The sequence below is a fragment of the Triplophysa dalaica genome, chromosome 22, assembly GCF_015846415.1.
Source record: "Triplophysa dalaica isolate WHDGS20190420 chromosome 22, ASM1584641v1, whole genome shotgun sequence".
Taxonomy (NCBI): Eukaryota; Metazoa; Chordata; class Actinopteri; order Cypriniformes; family Nemacheilidae; genus Triplophysa; species Triplophysa dalaica.
This window is the reverse complement of record NC_079563.1, coordinates 8,830,412-8,850,173: the sequence shown is the minus strand read 5'-3', so window position 1 is coordinate 8,850,173 and position 19,762 is coordinate 8,830,412. Positions and strand designations below refer to the sequence as shown.

Below are 19,762 nucleotides of genomic sequence, written 5' to 3'. Positions count from 1 at the left end.
CCTACTGTGTGCAGTTGACATCCACTTCACATCAGACAGTTTCCTGACTGTCTTTCACACAACTAGTGTCTACAGACCTACATTTGATAAACAGGTCTGCAGGATCTCTCCTGTATAATAAACTAAATAAAGAATATCATCAGATATGACATACGCACACTTTGCATGCTCCTAGAAGCATTCATAACATCCTGGAAAAAGGTTAACGTTTCAATGGTCATTTGCATGTTAAACTAATTTTAGGCTGATGCAATGTTATGCAATGATGCACCTTCTTCTGCACAATATTCAGTATTCACCACTGTAAGACACGAGGACTATATCCTCCTGATGTAATGGATTCTGTGGAGATAGTAGGATGTTAAAACATTCACACATTGTACAGACGAGATGCAGCCTAAACCTGTAAATAGTGTCAAACAGGAAGAATCATACAAATAGGAAACCGAGCCTACCACAGCCATGTAGACACACACCCACTCATCTGAGTTCTCCAAGTGACAGATTTAGACTTCATTTGAGACAGGAAGTAAGACTGACAGAAGTTGCTTATAGGCCATTCAAAACAAGTGCCGCAGCAATGCATCTTAGCAAGCAAACAGGTTAAAAGCAAAAACCAAAGACAAAAAGTGAGATATATCGAAAGAAAGTCCAGCTGACGAACTATGGAGGAGGACATCAGGAGAAATGGGAAGCTTTACCTCCACCAGAAGCGCTTCGGAAAGGTGAGACTCCTTTGAGTTTCAGAATGTACAGGTTTTTACACAATTAACAATTTTGTATTGTTACCAGTTTTGTAATAAAAAATATTTTAAAAGTTAGTCAAAATTCCACTTTATTTTCTTGACTGGTTGATAATTTGGCACGCAACGATGCACTGAGGGCACAAAGTGCGAGGCTGCCGTTGCTGTAACTGTCGTAGCATTTACTGACCACAGTCAACACTAAATAGAAAGTAAATACGTAAAATGATGTCCAATGAAGGCTTGGTTGAAGAAGTAAAACGTAATTGAGGGTCAAGCAACTGTTTTCAATTTATCTTTATTAATCAAGTCTCTTATGTTACGCTTTGCAAAAGAAATTAAAGTGTGCTGATGCAACAAATAATAAGAAACAATTTTCAAACAAAAATTGAGGATATGGGTCTTATCGAAGCCGTGATGTTTCTTTTACAAAAGTGTTTTTAAAGATGAAGAAGAATACAAGATGTCAAGGTAAAGCCTTGCTTATGCTCTGCATATTTATGTGTATTATTATATCAATTTTATCTCATGCTAGACCGTTTCTAAGATTTTATTTTACTTTTAGTATAACTTAACTGAGAGAAGGTCATTTACAATGGCAGCTGTACAAAGTGAACTTCAAACTTCAAAAGTCTTAGAAGAGTAATTAAGTTAGGGACATTTTCCACTATGGTTGTATAATGAAACGTATAACTATCTATCTATTGATATTTATTTTAAAATCTTAAACAGTGTGCAAGAAGTATTTGAACACTGAAGTTCCACTTTATAATGTGAATGCCATGCCATTAGAGAACAAAAAATAAAGCCGAGTGACATTTAATTGAATGAAACACAGTACAAGCATAAAAGATGTCACAAAATAAGTTGGTTTGGTTTATTATACAATAAACTACATGAAAACAAACACATTTGGACACTTTTAGGCAAATGTGTCAACTGTTAGTCTATACACTAGTTACTGTAATATCATACACTTGTGGTTACTTCATCTGTGTGTGCGAATTGACCTCATACTACACTGTACATTCACTAAAAAGGACCTTAGATCCACTTAGTAACCACAACAATTACACAAATGTTTTCAATTATTTTGATTCTGCACACCCCATTTGGTTTGCAACTTGTTTTTAAAAGCCATTCATACATGTTTCTTTCTTGTGGCTCAGTGGTAAGAGCATGGCGCTAGCAACGACAAGGTCAGGGGTTAAAGCCCAGGGGATGAACATATTCAAAAATAAAAAATGTATAGTACAATGAAATGTAAGTCGCTTTGGATAAAAGCGTCTACCAAATGCATAAATGTACATTATATAAGTTATACTTTCATACATTATATGAGTTATACCTTTCCTGTAGCCTTTGTTACACACATAACAGACTATAACATGCATGCAATCTCTCAGAGGTGGAGGAAGGTGTGGTGCGTGTTGGTGGCGGAGGGCAGGCGCAGTGTGGCGCGGCTGGAGCTCTACGAGAACAAACACATGTCTGTTAAAGAAGGATCCAGCAGACGTAAACCCGACTACAAACAGGTGATCAGGCTGAGAGAATGTATCAGGATATCAGAAAACGAGATGGACGACTGCCCCAAAGACTGTGCCACTTTCTTTCTGGAAACCACAGACAAACTGTACGTGTTTGCAGCCCACCAATCAGAAGCAGAGGAGTGGATCAAGTGCCTCTGCGAGCAGGCGTTCCCCGTAGGTCACATTCAGTTACTACATGACATGATGAACGTGATGATCATTAGTGGGTTTTGCTGATATTAAAAAAAAACACTGTATGCTTTTCAGGACACACAGATTGAGCTAGGAATTCAAAGAAAGAGTGGAAACCTCTCTGAACCTGTTAGCGGTTGCGTAGAAATGCAGGAAAACTCCCTCTATGACACAGCAGACAGTGGTAAGGTGCCAGTCATGCTAACATAAGGAAATCTCATTCTTTTGTTATTTTACAATGTTTTCACTCTGAACCGGATAGTAAAAAATGAATAATTGTCAATCCTTGATTCTTGGAACTAATTTCAAAAGCTTGCCCTCACTGTTAGATGCCGCTAAATGTATATTCTTGAATCACTTAACTAATCAAGGTTGATGTAGAATATAGAAAGTAATTAGAAATGAGTAACTAAATACTTTTTGGACAGAGTAATTTGGACAGTATTCTAATTACACTATTGAATATGTAATGAGTTACTAGTAATTAATTACTTTTTCAGAGTAACTTACCCAACACTGGCGACAAATGACAGTTCAGGGGAGTGGTCCATTTGTGTTTCTGTGTTTTGAGTGGCAGAGGAATCATTATAAATAATATAATAAAATAAATAAAAATAGTATAGTAAATAAATAAAATAAAGTAGTAAAATAAAAACATAAATAGAATAAATAAATACAATAGTAAAATTAACAATTAAAAAATTTTTTAAATATCCTGAAATGAAAATAAAACAGACACCCAAAAAGAACATTTCTATCATCATTTACCCTCAAGTTGTTCCAAACCTGTATACATTTCTTTGTTCTGTTGAACACAAAAGAAGACATTTTGAAAAATGTGGGAAACCAAACAGCTCTACTGACTACAACAGTAGTTTTTCCTACCTTGGAAATCATTTCTCTTTTATCGATTCTTTGCTCAGCTCCTCTTTTAACATTTTTCCTGATTCTTTGGTGTTGTTGACTGAGCATTTTGTTTTGTTTTGTTCAAATTTTTTAAAGATAAAATTGTTCAACTGAGATCAAACCTGTACCTGGGGAATTTTGTTTAATTTAAGTCATCAACTTAAATGGAAATGGATGCTATGGAATGATTTTCAGCCTGTTTCATTTGAATCTTGTAAAGACATTATAGAAATCAACTTCATCTTTACGAGATATCATTCGACCTAGATATCAGATTTATAATACCATATAATTTATAATACAAAATAATATAATAATGATCTTTTATCATTCCTTAATCTTAGTTGAACTAACAGGGTTGTTCCGGACTGCTTAAAATCAGCTACAGTTACTTCCTTAAAGAAGTCCAAGCTTGACTTTTCAAATCTGAATCACTTCGAATCTGCCATTTCTCTCTAAGATTCTTGAGAAAATTGTGTTGACTCAGTTGCAATCACATATGATATCAGATAATATTTTTGAAAAATTCCAATAAGGTTTTAAGTCTAAATACAGCAAGGAAACTGCACTTTTAAAAGTTGTAAATTATATTCTATTAGAAACATATAAAGGGAATACTGTCACTTAAGCGCTTTTAGACCTTATTCCTGCATTGAAAATAGTTGACGACAAAATCATGATTTCTATACTGGAGAGTTGTATGGGGCTAGGGGACACAGTGTTAAAATCATTTACATTTACGCATTTGGCAGACGCTATTATCCAAAGCAACTTACATTGCTTTATTCTATACATTTTGCATAGCGATTTGCAGCCCCCTGGCCTCGAACCCACAACCTTGCGTTGTTAAGGCAATGCTCTTACCTCTGAGCTACAGGAAAGCTGGTTTCCTGTGGTTTCTTCTAAAATGGTTTCTTTTTTTAACAAATTGGTGTTTTTGTGTCTGCATTGGCCAATGCAGTTCATCCTCACACCCACTCGCTTGTGGGGTGCATCAGGGTTCAATCATAAGCCCCGTTTTGTTTGTATATTTATGCTTCCGATGGGTGCTATCTTCGAGAAATACAGAGTTTCTTTCCACCTGTACGTGGATGATACTCTGCTTTATTTTACCTTGCAACATAAAAGCAAGTAATCCTTAGGACCTCTGCTGCATTGTTTGAACTAACTACAAACATGGTTAAAGCTGAATTTCTTAGTGCTTCATGAAAATAAAACCGAAATCAATTTGTTTGGTGTAAAGTCACATGAAGACTATGCCCCTCCATTTGGCCATCTCTCCTCTTATTTTACATATTGTGCTAAAAATCTTGGTGTTCACAATCAAGCTTCTTTCACTTGCGGCCTCAATGAAAAATCAAATCTCTACTTTCTAACAATCAGTTTGAACAGATTATTCACATCCTAGTTTTATCTCGTTTCAATTACTATAACTCAATTTACTATAGTATAAATCAGTCTTCTATAATGCGCTTACAGGGGGTGCAGATTGCTGCTGCTAGGGTGCTGACAGGCAGACGGAGGTTCGATCATATCTCCCCTACCCTTATTTCATTAAACTGGTTACCGATCAAATATAGAATTGTTTTCAAAATTTTAACCTTTGTTTGGTAACCAACATTCTTCCAAATAACAATCTTATTCCAAAATAAATAAATAAAAAATTGTGTGTGGTATTTAGCAAGGATTAGGATGGTATGGATATATACATTACATGTAATGTAATTTAAATGAATTCTCCTCCTAGTTTATTCATATTGTTGAATATCACTTTGAATCCTCTCACGGTCACAAGTAATATTAGTGACAGTGGAGGGACAGAGAGAGAGATGCTATTTTAGTTTGTCCTATTGCAAGGTCGAACAGGCTCTTTTTCAAGCGAAACCTCGGGCCTGAGTCAAACTGCCATTTGGGCCACAGGTGGCCAACCTTGATTCCATTAAAGGACAGATACGAGGGGACACTGTTTTCAGGTGTATGTATAGAGAGAGTGCATTCAGGGGCGACGACAAATCAAATAAAGCAGACGGATGCAAGCTGTCCTCAGATTCACCCAAGGCGACTTCCTATTGACTTCCTGCTTTTTCCTTTTCATCTCACTGAAGACATTTTATTGCCCAATGTGTATCATTGAAGGGGCACAACTTTTTATAAGGGACGTTTTTAGAGTGGTAAGGACCCTCGTATGCATCCTCTATTTGAGGATTGGAAAGTTTTTAGTGACGGTTGCTTAGGCAAGTAAACAAATGTCAACACGAGAAATGAAAGTGCACTTTGTGACTTATACCTCAAAAGGATAGACGGTTAAAGCGGCAACAACATAAACAAACATTATGTGGTCCAAACGTAACTTCCGGAAGATCTTTGCAAAAAACCATAACTTACATATGATTTAAACATGAAAAAATGTAATATTCAGTTTTCCCCACATTCCATTTTTTTTTTTAATTAATCCAGCATCACTTTGCTAACTTTTCAACACAATCTAAAATCAAAAACGAAACTATTAGAAGATGTGGCTAAATTTGTCTAATTAATATGAATTTGTACATTCTCATTCATACATTTAAGTACGATTTGCTTTCGTGCCAGTGACTTTACGATTAGGGGCGGGGTTAGAGGTTAGGATTCAGTATTACTTTTTACTAGCAATTATACGTTTTTTTACAATTCACGACGCACAAATTCATACGAAAATGACACCTCGTAAAATAGTTATGATTCTCATTAGATAAGGTTGAACTTTCTACTTGGCTCTCAAATAAAAAATAGGCACTTTTAAGATGAAAGCCAACGTGTGAAATTTGGATCTTTGATGGTCAAAGTTTTACTGCTTTATGAAGTTGCAGATCCACAGGTTTTTTTAATACACATACAAACTTTCCATGAGCTTACATTTACACTTTCAGGCATTTGCATGTATACAAATATAAGCACAAGGAAAACCACAGGCTTACGTGGAACGGACTGGGGGCTATATCATACAAAACTTGAGGACAGGTTTGCAAAGCTCTATTGTTTGTGTGCAGTGGCCTGCAGAGGAGCTTCAACTTCTGCTTTGTGGGTGAAATACCCAAGCAGAGTGTTAAAAGCATTTTAAAGCTTCACATACAGACAAAGTGGCAGTTTTGTTTGACTGAAAACCAGCTCTTGAACTGTAAAGTTCATAGCAACTCTATATTTGAGCGGTGACACATCACATCCTCATTTTGCAAGTAGTGCCAGACTTCTTCATGAAAACGAACTGGTCACTGTTGCAGTCTGTGAGACCAAGTTACCCATTCAATGCAATCCTTCATCCAAGAATATGTTAATGACTTTGCACAACACTATAAAAAATAAAAAGGTTGCAATGTCCTTGTAGTTGTGAATTAATTGCACATCATGCTGTGAATATGAAGTGATTATATATCCTCATCTCTTCATGTGCACTCAACAAAATGTCTGTTTTTCTTTGGCAATACAAGTTCTTTCTTTCGTTTCTTTTTTTGGGTGGGGGAGCTCAATATAGTTGTCAACAAACTTGAAATGCATTTCAGTCTAGCTGCCTCTCTCCTAAATCCAATGTGATGGTGAGTTTAAAGATACCAGCCAGAGGTCAGGCTCGCAGCAGTTTAGGGATAATTGGATTGCAACCACTCTCTGACAGATTTGATTGGACGAGCAAGAATGTTTTGAGTGGTTTGGTTTTGGGTGGTGTATGATGTGCGTGGAAAAAGCTCGACTTCAGAAAACATTTACAAAGTTCTTCTTTTTAACATTTACAAAGCATCTTCTATTAGCCACCGAATTTCTTTCAGGCAGTTTTTTCTGCTTGTACGGTTTATGGTCTACATAACCTTAATTATTTATTCGTCTTCAACTTTAAATGTTTGGAAGTGGTTTGGAACATTTTTGAATGGTGCATGGTTACCAGTTTATGCGAAGTATGAGGTGGCTGTCGTTTGGTAAAGATCACTATCATGATACTGCATGGCTCTCCTGTTTTTGCCAAGTAGTTGATATCCTTGTGACAACATCATGTGGACCCTGGAACAACATTTAAATCAACCAATCAACTTTCAGAAATAAGTTTACAGTTTATTTTAAGTTTAATCTTCCATCCAGGATTGCGTGCTTCTAGACCATTTTAATCACTTATCATTTCACTCTGATTTTAGGGGTAAGTTATGGTTAGTTTTGGGGTTTGGTGTGGGTTTAGGTTTTATTTATAAAAATGTTGTCCTTAGGTCAACAAAATATGTTGCCCATGGCAAAATCAGGTTGAGATATACTGCATACTGTGCAGTAGACTAGACATGACTTATTATATTGAAACAAGTATAGAAAACAACACATAATATTAAATATCTCTTGCCAGTCCAATCAACTTAGGTCACATGATGTTACAAATGAGAAACATATTTCCACAGTATTGTCACAGTAAAAATGGTAGTAAAGAAAAAAAGTTGTGAAGAGATTTTATTCTTGGTTTGTGTACATGGGTAAAAGACAAAGATTTAAAACAGATTCATCAGATGAGGAGGGTTTGATACAAAACGTGCTGTTATGGGGTATCAAAACAAGTTTAGTAGTTCCTCTGGTCTATTTCCAGCCTAGAGATGCTTGCTATGTGAACATATGCGCCAGATAGGAAGGAAGTAGTTGCTTGATCTAGTTTGAGAGTAGAGATAGTATCAGCCGCTTGCAGGAATGCATTTATCTTGCCTTACCTTAGCGAGACGCTCCAGACTCATCTGCAGAATTCAATGTGCAGTCCCCACCTGGAATCTCAAAGCATCTTATTAATGCATGTATTGTCACATCAAGGTAAACTTCACACTGGCCTTGTGTAATACCACTGGTGCTGCTTTGGTTTCTAGCGCTTCTTTGATAGCGCTGTGGGCTTAAAACATGAAACACAAACAGAAAACAAATTAGTGCAGTTTTTTAACCGTGCATTGTTTGAAATTAGCTTACTGATTGTTTGGTGTGGAATAAAGACAGAAATGTAAAGACCATTATACACAGGAAATTTCTATTTTGAAAAGAAAATAAATATATTGAATAAACAGCATTGTGCCAAATAAAGCTACATAAATATAAATGTTTCCTTCTTTTTAGTCTTTTCTTAACTTGTTTTTCTGAATGTTTGGGGGGGTGTAGGGGTGTTCAACAGTATGCATAGTCTAGAATCAACAATATGATTTTCTGTAGATAATAAAAAATAACACATTGTTACATAACAGAGTACATTTACAGTCTCTTTAATATGGTCAACTTAATAAATCTTGTCACGCATAAATACAACAACAAATTAGAAATAGGAGATGAATACAACTGATCAAGATTAATAGGAAATATCAATAGAACTAACAGAAAATCTATTTTTAGAAAGACTGACAACTCATTTTTATAATCTTATTGACATATATATTTTAAGTTCATAAACATGTGTTGTCATGTACCTGTTTGTGGATTGTGGTCATGTCCTTTATTTTGTATATCAACAGGAAATATTAATACGAAGTATATGTTTTAGAAATATTGACACATAATCTTTTTCGTTATTTTTCATATGAAAAAGGTAAAAACATGTAATAGGATCAGCATATGTTTGTCATGCGCCTGCATGTCTTTTATTTTGTAACTGGTATTTGGTATTAAGTCATTTCCTGTTGTAGTCCGATCCATGTTCTTTTGTATTTCTGATTATCGTTGACCTGCTCTAGTGTTTCCGATGTTCCTTATTTTCCTGATTCCCAAATGTGTATAAATAGGCTTTCCCTATGTAGCCGTTGTTAAGTGTTGGTTATTGTTGGAAATTGGAATGTGATTTTTTTTGTTATGAGTTGCTCCTGTTCAGTGTTTCATCTTGTTGGATTATCGTTTTTATTAATTCCCCTGCAAACACATTCTTTGCTGCATGTTTTAGAAAATCATGTTGCATACATAGTGTAAAAAATACACCATCAAATCAAACATTATTTTAATTAAATAACCGTAGGAATTCATTTTGAACGAATATCCTTAAGCTGCAAAACACTCCAAAGCAATTTTTTCATGTAGTGCACTTAATCAGTTGTCGAGCCCAAATAGTACGGTTTTCATTGCATGACTCATGCACAATTTTGCTTCCCTACAAAACATGCAGCTAATTATTGTATCATCGTTTTTGATCTGCATGATGTTCTGATGAACAGAGGTCATTAAGACTTTTTTTTACCATTGACCCGACAATCAGTGACCCGCTGCTGATTAACAGTCGCAAGATCTCTTCAGACACCCTTGAAAGTCAATTTACCAGAAATGAACACATAAAAGGAATTATTTTGTCCTCCTGTGTACGGATCAAATGTGGAAATAAAACAGAAGGGGCATGTTCAAGACGCTATTTTTCCGCAAAGTAAAAGCACTGACAACAGCGTCATTAAAATCAAGAGTGTTCTAGATGATTAAAATGCTGCCTATGTTGGCAGCTCAAAGCATTTTTGAAAATAGCTTTACATTTAAATTGATGCATTTGGCAGAACGCTAAATTCAATGTATACATTTTATCAGAATGTGGGTTCCCTGGGACTCGACACCCACAACTTCATCTACAATAACATCGTAACAAAAAGCAAATACTACTAAAAATAAAAAATCCATGAATGGATGAAATTGTGATGAAAGTGCACACTACAATAATAATCATCATAAAGTCTCTCCCTCTAAATTAAAAATTTCACACGTGACACTCACAATAGCACAATAGCGTCCAGTGAGTCATCCAGGTTAAGCGAGTCGTGCCTCGTACTGCCGGTATCTCCAGATAGCAGGAGAAGCGTGCACGGCTACGTATGAGCATGAGTGGGAGAAACAAATAAATCTGACATCCGCGGTCACGGATGAGACTTCCCAGGGCAGCAAGCCAGCAGTCTGAGAGCTTGTTTCATCCTGGAAGATGTAGCGCGAGGAGGAAGAGGCTCGGAAAATGACAGCTGTGAACAATTTGCCAAGGAACAAAGGCTGAAGTTAGACAGGACTGCCTTCTCTGACTTTCCTCTGCTACTGTGGACATCCAGTTTTGAATTTCAAAGCGATCTACAGAGAAAAAGCAGTGGATCGTGTTCCCTGCTGACTTTCGGTGCAACTCCACTGTATGTTTCAGTGACAAAAATTATAAAACGTATTGCCGATTCTGTTCTGGCTGATGGAACGTTCATAAGTTGGGATATTGGAAGCAGATGCAAATATTTAAAAGAGCCCTATTGACTTCGTGCTGCGTTCAAGTCATGTCAGAATAATCAGATATATGAATTGAGAGCACATGAATGCCAACATTAAGTCATTCAGTAATTACTAGTAGGAAACCCAAGACTTTCTTTAGTCAAGGATAGTTCACCCAACAACACATTTCTGTCATTTTTTCACCCTGGTGTCGTTTAAAACCTGTATATGATTCTTTCTTCTGTAGAACACAAAAGGACTACATTTCCCAGAATTCACTTTGGCACACCCCAAATGCAATTTTTTTCTCATCATTTTGTTAAGGCAGCACTAAAAATCTTACTGGCTTTGTTAAGAAGTTAAATAAAGAGTTATTAAATTGCCCACAAGGTCTATTTTATTCAGCCCAAAATCACATCTATGCTTACTGCATTATAAGTATTACTTCTAAACTTTATTTCAATTTGTAATCTTATTTTATTTCTTATTTAATTATTTTCCAAGTGCACTGTTGCAAAACACTTTTACAGAGAATATGATTAATGAAATAAAAAAATGAATGCAAAATATTACTCAGCAAAATAACAGCAACTGTAGCAAAGAATAAAAACTACATGGGGTGCTTATATTTCCCTGCTGTCCTTTGAAGCCTTGTATCTCCATATTTCCTGCTTTTATGTTTTGCCTGCACCGAGGGTGGACAGGCTAGTTACCCTAACCACATGTCAGCGAAGTCGGAACCCACACACACTCCCTACGTAACCATAAGCGGATTAAAGAAAAAAACAGCCCGGCGGTCCACTGAGAGGCGGGATGGAAGATGGACCAAACAGGACAGACAACATGAAAGTTACAACTTACAATAGCAAAATGCTAGAACAACACCCAGGTGCAAGCTTGCACTGCAACAGCAGGTCAGACAAGGAGAAACTTTAGCCAGTATGAGCACCATAGTGTTACGGAGCCCACCATTGCACCCAGGGGAAAGGAGCAAGAGCAGCCCCTACAAGTGGAGTCACATCTTTTCTTAACCCTGCAACTTGCTCTTTCCAGAGCAACAGCGAGGAGGTAACCCACAAGACCCTCAACTGAGATGCCAAGCCAGGATGCCAGCTAATAAAGGAACGCCACTGCCTCTGTAATTTGTGGAGGAAAGCTAAAGACCACGAAAAGAAGGGCCTGATAAACCTGAGGAACCAGATTAGAGATATGATTTCTCATATGAGGAGAGCAGAGATAATCAAGAAATGGAGAAGCCGAAAAAAAAGCAAGGGCAAGCTTTCTCCGGGACCGTTCAAGTATGTTAGTAGAGAAGAAAACCGGGACACTGCATACAACCAAGCAGGAGCTCAAATTTTTATCAAAACCCAGACAAGCAACAGCGTCCGAGAAAGACCTCTCAGTTCACAAGGGTACATCCCTCACCCACCAAAGCCATCCTCACAGCTTGATAGATAGCCGGACCAAATGGCATTCCGTACAAAGTCTACAAGAACTGCCCCACAGTCCTGAAGCTGCTGTTGAGGCTTACTGTATGTGTGTTGCCTGGAAAACCAAATCCATTCCTTCAGCATGGTGTAGGGTAGTCACTGTATTTATACCAAAAGAGAAAGACTCCTGTTACATCAGCAATTTTAGAGGCATTTCTCTTCTGAATGTGGAAGGGTAGATATTTTTTTCTGTGATGGCAAAATTGCCACTTAGGAACCAAATATATTATTGACACCAGTTGACAGAAGGCGTCACAGGATTTTCCAGGCTGCGTGGAGCACTCTGTGATGATTTGGGATCAGATTTAGATAGCAAAGCTTCATAAATCAGATCTCCATATCATTGGCTAGACCTCGCAACCATGTATTCAGACCCTCATAACCAACAATTTTGACAGCCTTCAAGTCTGCTACACAACCTCCGAAGTTAAAACTGGGTGGTATCAAGTGGAGAAAGAAATAGGCATGAGATGCTCCATCTTTCCCATATTCTTTACAACAGCGTTTGAGGTCATACTTATCTGAGGAAGACAGACAGTTAGAGGGGACAGGTCTCGTCATGTCAGCAGCTTCCTGCTCTGCAGAGCTTTATGGATGATGTCACCACACTCCTTCAGACAGCGGCATGCACCAACAGGCTTCTGAAAAGACTTGAAGATCTATTCACATGGGCTAGGATGAAGAGAAAATCATCCAAGTCAAGCAGTCTCTAAATCAGAAAAGGAGCCAGGAGGGACATTATCTTGTTCTCAGTGAGTAATGAGAAGATTCCATGCTTGAAAGACCAACCAGTGAAATGCTTGGAAAGACTCTTAAACGCTGACTTTTCAGACAAACGCATGGCTTTCTCTGTAATCACACAACTTACTGATGGTCTAAAAAATAGATGAAAGTCTGCTTCCAGGCAAATTCAAGGTCTGGGGTTACCAGTTCACCCTATTTCATCTTCCGTTGCGGCCCCTGAAGTTATGTATTATCGCCTCATCGACAGTCCTGAAGATGGACACATAGGCAAATAACTATATCCGGAAGTGGCTTGGCCTTCCCCGATGCCTGTCCACCTCAGTTCTGTTTGGGAAGAACACCCTGAGGCTTTCGATGAAAACCATCTGCTACAAACTGGAAAAGGTGAGGCTGCTGCTCGATCTGAAAGACTCTCCCAATCCGGTGATACAAATTGCTAATGCCCATGTTCGTTCCGGTAGAAAATGTGAAGCACCACAATCGGTGCATCAGGCCATAACTTGTCTGAAACACCAAGAGGTTATGGGACTAATCTAGCATGACAGGACAGCCTTCGGATGGACAACAGCAACCACCATGTGGTCCAAAGCCACAAAGACAGAGAGGAAAAGGGTTTATTGTCTAGGAGGTCACAAAGGAGGAGGAGGAAAGCTACAGGGTGAGAGCAGTGAGCCAATACCAGCAAAGGAAAAGGACAACCTGGTAGGCAGTAATCAAGAGGACCATAACATGGGCCGTTCTGTGTAAACTGAAATTTGTAGCTGTGTGGCCACCAGAGTCCCAGCCTACAACACATCTTCTCCGGCTACAAGACGGCTTTGACCCAGGGCTGGTACGGGTGGTGTCACGACCGTATCCTGCGAAGCTAGCACAGGTCATTGAAGGCACTGAGCGGCTTTGTATGGTAGAAGTCCCTGTTGTTACTGGAAGGCGTTGGGACATGAGAGCCGATCTTGGTGCCAACTGAAGTTCCCAAAGAAGACTGTCATAACATCTCTTTGACATTGTAATCTGGTCCACCATCACGAAGACTGTGATCATGGCCGAACGAACTGTGCCATGGGAAGATGGGATGGAGGCAGTGTTCTAGAGGAAAAGGGAGAAGTATGCAGAGCTTGCATCTGCATGCCAGCAAGATGGGAGGAGGGCATATACCATTCCAGAAACGCAGAAAAGTTAAGGTTTGGGGGATAGACCGATCCTAGGGTATCTGCATGGGGCGGCAGTGAGACGTCTGCTGCTCCAACACCTACAGATGTGGAAGTGCGTCTGGCAGAAATGCCTAGCAGTCAGTTTTACCTGTGCTTATATCTGTCAAGGTTTTGGAAAGACAGCGATGACATGTTACATTTCAGGCTGATATTTCATTAATCACCCTTTTGACTTAGGTTTTTATGTATTGCACTTTTCTCAATGCTTTTTATTTAAAGGTTAAACGGATAGTTCACCCAAAATGAGAATTTTGTCATCCATTACCCTCTTGTCATGTCTAACCTGTATGACTTTCTTATGCACAAAAGCAATATTTTGAAGAAAGCTGGCAACAGCGCTTGCACCCATTCACTTCTAATGTATGGACACAAAATCAATCCAAGTGAATGGGGGCCAGTTACCAACATTTTTCAAAATATCTTCTTCGGTGTTTTGAAGAAGAGAGAAAACAATACAGGTTTGAAATGACAAGAGGGTGAGTAAATAATGACATGATTTTCATTTTTGGGTGACCTATCCTTTTAAAGTATTAAGAAATTATCTGATATTTTTTGTCTCTAACACTCCTGATTTTTTTTTTTCTGCAGTTCGAGAGTTTGTGGTCATAGCAGTGAGTACAGAGGCTGCTGTACGTTGCAATCTTTATGGAGAATATATTCTGACAGCCCAGCCTCTCTGTTTACTTCTGAAGGACTCCAACACAAGGAAAGTGCTCCTTAAATGGCCGTACTGCTACGTCAGAAAGTTTGGTCGAGACACGGTAAGCATCTTAAAAATATTTTGAGATAAATCATGTTTGTGAGAGTCACAGTATGGACCTTGTGCAGGTGTACATTATCTGTAAACGTCTCTTAATGTAGCCGTATTGAATTTAATTTGCATGCTTTCCTCATGGGAAATAAGCATCCTGTCTTCATCACCGCTTGAGTAATTGTGGAAAAACATCTCTGGTCTCAAAAAAGATCTCATAAGTTTCTCTTCTCCTTTTTCTTCTCAGCTGTCTTTCAATTTTGAGGCGGGCCGCAGATGCGAGTCCGGTGAGGGGAATTTTGAGTTTGCGACCCATAGGGGTGAACAGATATTTTGCATTGTCAGCGAAGCCATCCAGCATCTCCCCAAAACCCCAGCAGTAAAACAGATCGGCAGCACCCATGAGGTTCAAAGCAGAGAAATCAGTGATGACATCAATCCATCAGATCGTTTTTGTGCTTCACAGCGACCGGTTCAGCATCCATCGAAAATGCTCAGCGCTTCCACAAGGAGCATGTCTTTGAATGCGATACAATCTTTGTGTCAAGTGACAAGTATCAAAACCAACAGCGAGACGGAGGAACCGGTATACGCCATAGTGTCAAAAGCTCAGCCAAAAGCCACAGACCCTCACGCGCACTGGCAAAACCTGAGAAAAGCTGTCCATCAGTTTGAACCTCCTCAAGACTCTTGTACGTCCGACACCGATTTTTCGCAGTCTGCTTTCGTGGCTTCCCGGGAAGATGAAGAAAATGATGAAACTGTGACCGGACAAGATTCCACTGACTTGCTGAGTGATTCTATCCACCAATTAGCAATTAACGATGCATTAAAGAACATCGGCGCAGAAGTAATTTACGAAGATCCACAGGACCTCGAGCCCATAGCTGAGAACGACGTCGATGCTGTTTACGATAATCCAGAGGAGGTCATCAAGAGTAATCAAAGCATTCAAGATGGGGCGGAACGCTTAGCCGAGTGTGATTTCTTCTCTATCCCTGACACACGACACTCGACACACGTCATGGCTGCCCGATCCAGCCCTTGCCAAACTTTAGATGACATATCCTCAGAATATGACAATTTGCTGTTAAAGGGAAGGCGAATGTAAAACGAAATGATATTATCTTTGAAATCATAAAAATATGGGCGACATTCACTAAGAATGAATTGTGCCTGCATCGATAATATAGTTTTCTTGCACAAGATATTTAACTCAAAGAATCAAAGTAAACAAATCCAGTCATGACACAAAAATGCAGTTTGCAAAGTGCAATTCACCAAGCAGTCTCTCCATGTAGCATATGGCACACTGTGGAAGTGCGCTTGGTTACAGCATGCATATGAATTAATTATCATTTGAAGGAATAGTTCACCAAATTATAAAAACTGTCATGTCATCCAAGATGTACGCAAAAAATGTTAATATAAACTAGATGCGCCATTAATACAGTATTACTATAAATCGAGAGTAAATGCAACCCTAGATTTGACCGCTCTCAAAGGAAGGATATCGAATGCACAGCATGTCGCTTGTTAGTTTGCTCAAACTATGATGCACGTAAGTGTACATGGCATAATAAAAAGGAACTATGCTTCAAACCACAGCTCAAGACTCGTAGTTCCAACCACGCAATGCTGCTTGCTATTAATCGTTGGAACGATTGTTTCGGGAAACACTTGAATCGTTGAAATATGCTGGAACGAGGGAACTTGCGACCATACTTGTCTAACAATGGTTTTGGGAAACGCACCCCAGACCATGGGGTGATGACATGTTGATAAAAACATATTCAATTGTATTCAGCTGAAGAAACCGAGTCATGTACATCTGAAAAGTCAGTAATTAAAAAAAAGACATATTTGGGTGAACTATTCCTTTAAAGAACTACTGCAGTCATGATCACAAAAAAAAGAGTTTTGTTAATAAGTTTCAAGCTATAACCCATCTAACCAAATAAATGCACAACGTACACACATGCGGCTGGGGAATAAGTGGCACCCGAAAGTGGCACTGTTTAGGGAATTCACCCATGTGCCATATTTTCTTCGGAAAGAAAAAAACCCAAAAGAAGCACTCCCGAACTCATCTTTTATGGCTTTTACTTCAATGCCTCTTCCAGGAACTCTTTGATTGCTAGCTAGAGAAATGTTGAAGAAATCTGCTCGCCTGTAATGGAAGGGTAATAATTACTATCGGTGGTAGATGCATTGGCAGTGGAATGAACTGGAGGGGCTCTTTCCTGTGTAGACTGATTTAATTAACAGTGCCGGGGGACCCACGGCTTGAAACTTGATTGGGATCCCGACCTGCCTGAGAATGAAGATGTCACAGCAGCCCATTCATCTGCTGTCTGTCACTCTTTCTGCAGAGATGGACGCCTGCTGTAGCAGACAAAATGATGGTGAAGTGTGCGGGGACTTAATGTAGTTTATACTCTACTAAAAATGTGTGTTGCTTAATCTGATGATGATTAATAAAGATAATTGTAAATGATGTGGTTAAAATAAAATAAGATTCTTTCACATGCATCATTTATGGTTTAGTCATTTATGTTAAATGACTAAATTTAAAATGTTATGGTGGGGGGATGCTTTTTGCCGATACCCAACTTGTTCTTTTAACTTTATAAAATGAAAGTTTGTGTCATGAATGTGCCCCCATGTAGTAAAATTTGCATGTCATTGAAAATGACAACACAGTTGGATATACAATTTTGACTATATTACAGGTAAGATATATGGATCAATATTTCAAATAGACTTTGTTTGATCAAAACAAACGTTGCATAAATTGTGATTAACTCAATCTATAATAATTAGCTCAAAAGTGTTTATCAATTTTGTGTTTTCATAAGTGAGATGCTTTAGAAATAGTTCAGTGGGAAAGATCCATTTCACATTGTAGTGTCACAAGACATCACACATTTGATCAGAATTTCACAGGTCTGCATTTTTGTAACATTTTATCAATTTTTTGCTGCACTTTGTAATGTAATAACTGACTGACACTAGGGGGCAATCTCCCTCTCTCTGACTATGATGACAAGGAGAAATCAGAATGCTGTTTTTCAGATATAAAACGTGAAATGATCAATTTAACATGAGTTTCCAGAGGAACCAGTGATATCCATCGCTCTGATTTGATTTGCATTCGGAAAGATTGCAATGAAAACTAGTCAACTTGAAGTGTGATGCTGTGTGTTCTCCTGAGAGTATTGGGTCAGGCAAAAACACAGTTGTGTAAGTGTGAAAAGACAATATTTGGGTTATTTTGTTATATGAAGAGTACAAGCAAACTGAAATTACATTAGTTATTATTTAAAACATAGCAGTTTAGGATTTATTTATTAAAATGTTGTCTTTAGGTCAACAAAATATGTTGTCCTCGGCACATCAACCACTTGGCAAAATCAGGTCGAGCTCATGCTGTGCACATTGATTGAAATTCAAAGTGAAGATGAATAAACAATGTTTGTTTCGTGTGACACTCTACAAGTGTACTGAAAATGAGAGCAAAACATCCCGCAGGATAACTACATGCAGTTACAACCAGTGGGTACATTACAAAACATGACCATGACATAACATCAAAGCTTCATTCAGCATTAGAAAATCAAGATCTTCTAATAAAAACAGTGTAAGACAGTGTAAACATGTTAATGTGTCACCCTGAAAATATATTAACTCCGCTGAGTTAATAAATGTCTTCTGACGTGAAAACATAGGCTACATTCGTGAGAGAAAAGGATTAGTATTTCGAGCTATGAACTAAATCTTAATATTTTAAATAATAACCTGGTCACCTTAACCAGAATACAGGGTGAAGATTTCAAAACTGCCCTAATATTAAGTTTTGCACTCCTTTGCTAAGTTGTGAGCTGGACAAGGGCAAGATCTTATACATTTTTCAATAGTTTTACCTGAAGCAATGTTTTTAAATGGAGAGCAAACGGAGATCTGCTGTGTACGGTTTCCAAGCCTCAACTCCTAAGAAAAAAACTTCAGCTTTCAATTCAATCTTTAACATCATCAAAGCCTTGCAAGGCCACATTATATACGGTTTCAGCAGCAACAACATAAACAAACATTATGTGACCAAACTTTAATTCTAGTAGACCTGTGCAAAGAATCAATAACTGTTGTGTAGTTTTAATTTCATTTAATATACAATATATCATATTTAAATAAGATAATAAGATAAATTGTTAAATTAGGACCAAACACGGACTGGAAGTTAACTTCAGGCCATTGACGACCATAGTAAGAAAAATGACAATGGTAGTCAAAAGTGCCCCAGAACTATTTGCTGTTCTACATTTTTCAAAATATCTTCTTTTGCGTTCATTGAATGAAGAAGTTTCTAAAGCGATTCTACTACTGTAGTAGTCAATGGTGGCCTCAGGGTCTGTCAGTACAATTCGCTGTGTACTCTCACAGCTGTCTGCAGTTAAAAGTTTCCCGAAATGTCTCAGACCCCGCTTCGACTGCGGCCGTAATTAGAAATCAGATCGGCGGGAGCTCCACCACCTCTGTCATCCGACTGCTTCAGAGGGATCTCACTGGTAAAACCAGCTGGAAGTTTAATGAGCCTTTTCTGTCGATCCCCAGTTGTCGCTGTCACACCGAGTCTCCATACATCTTTTATAGCACTTACTAAAAGCAAACCCCCCCCTCGGCGTAACCCTCCCTTTCCCAAGTTTTCTTGGTGAAGTGCAAAGGCATCTGGGAAGTGTTCAGAGGCTGCTGTGGTCTGTGGGTGGTAAGTAATCTGATTAGCCCGTTTGTTCACCCCCAACCTACACTTACACCGGGGGGGGGGGGTGGAGATGAGAGGTGATGGATGTTTTTTACAGGTTTCATTGGAAAGAGGATGATAATGTATACACGGCGCGTTGCTTATTTTGTATTGCCGGATTGCATACATAGATATGCAAATGAGTACAAGTTGTATAATCATGTCTTAATCTCAGATTTCCCTTGATGGATAATGCAGACGGTGATA

At 38.4% G+C, this 19,762-nt stretch overlaps 1 protein-coding gene across 1 annotated transcript; it reads left to right on the top strand.

Annotated features, from left to right (window-relative positions):
- The first annotated feature begins 447 nt into the window (after positions 1-447).
- Positions 448-17,287, top strand: LOC130411279 (docking protein 3). Its single transcript, XM_056735765.1, has 5 exons — positions 448-725; positions 2,150-2,446; positions 2,540-2,648; positions 14,595-14,767; positions 15,005-17,287. Exons 1-5 carry the CDS (start codon positions 666-668, stop codon positions 15,866-15,868), a joined length of 1,503 nt encoding a protein of 500 aa, XP_056591743.1. The 5' UTR covers positions 448-665; the 3' UTR covers positions 15,869-17,287.
- The last annotated feature ends 2,475 nt before the right edge of the window (positions 17,288-19,762 follow it).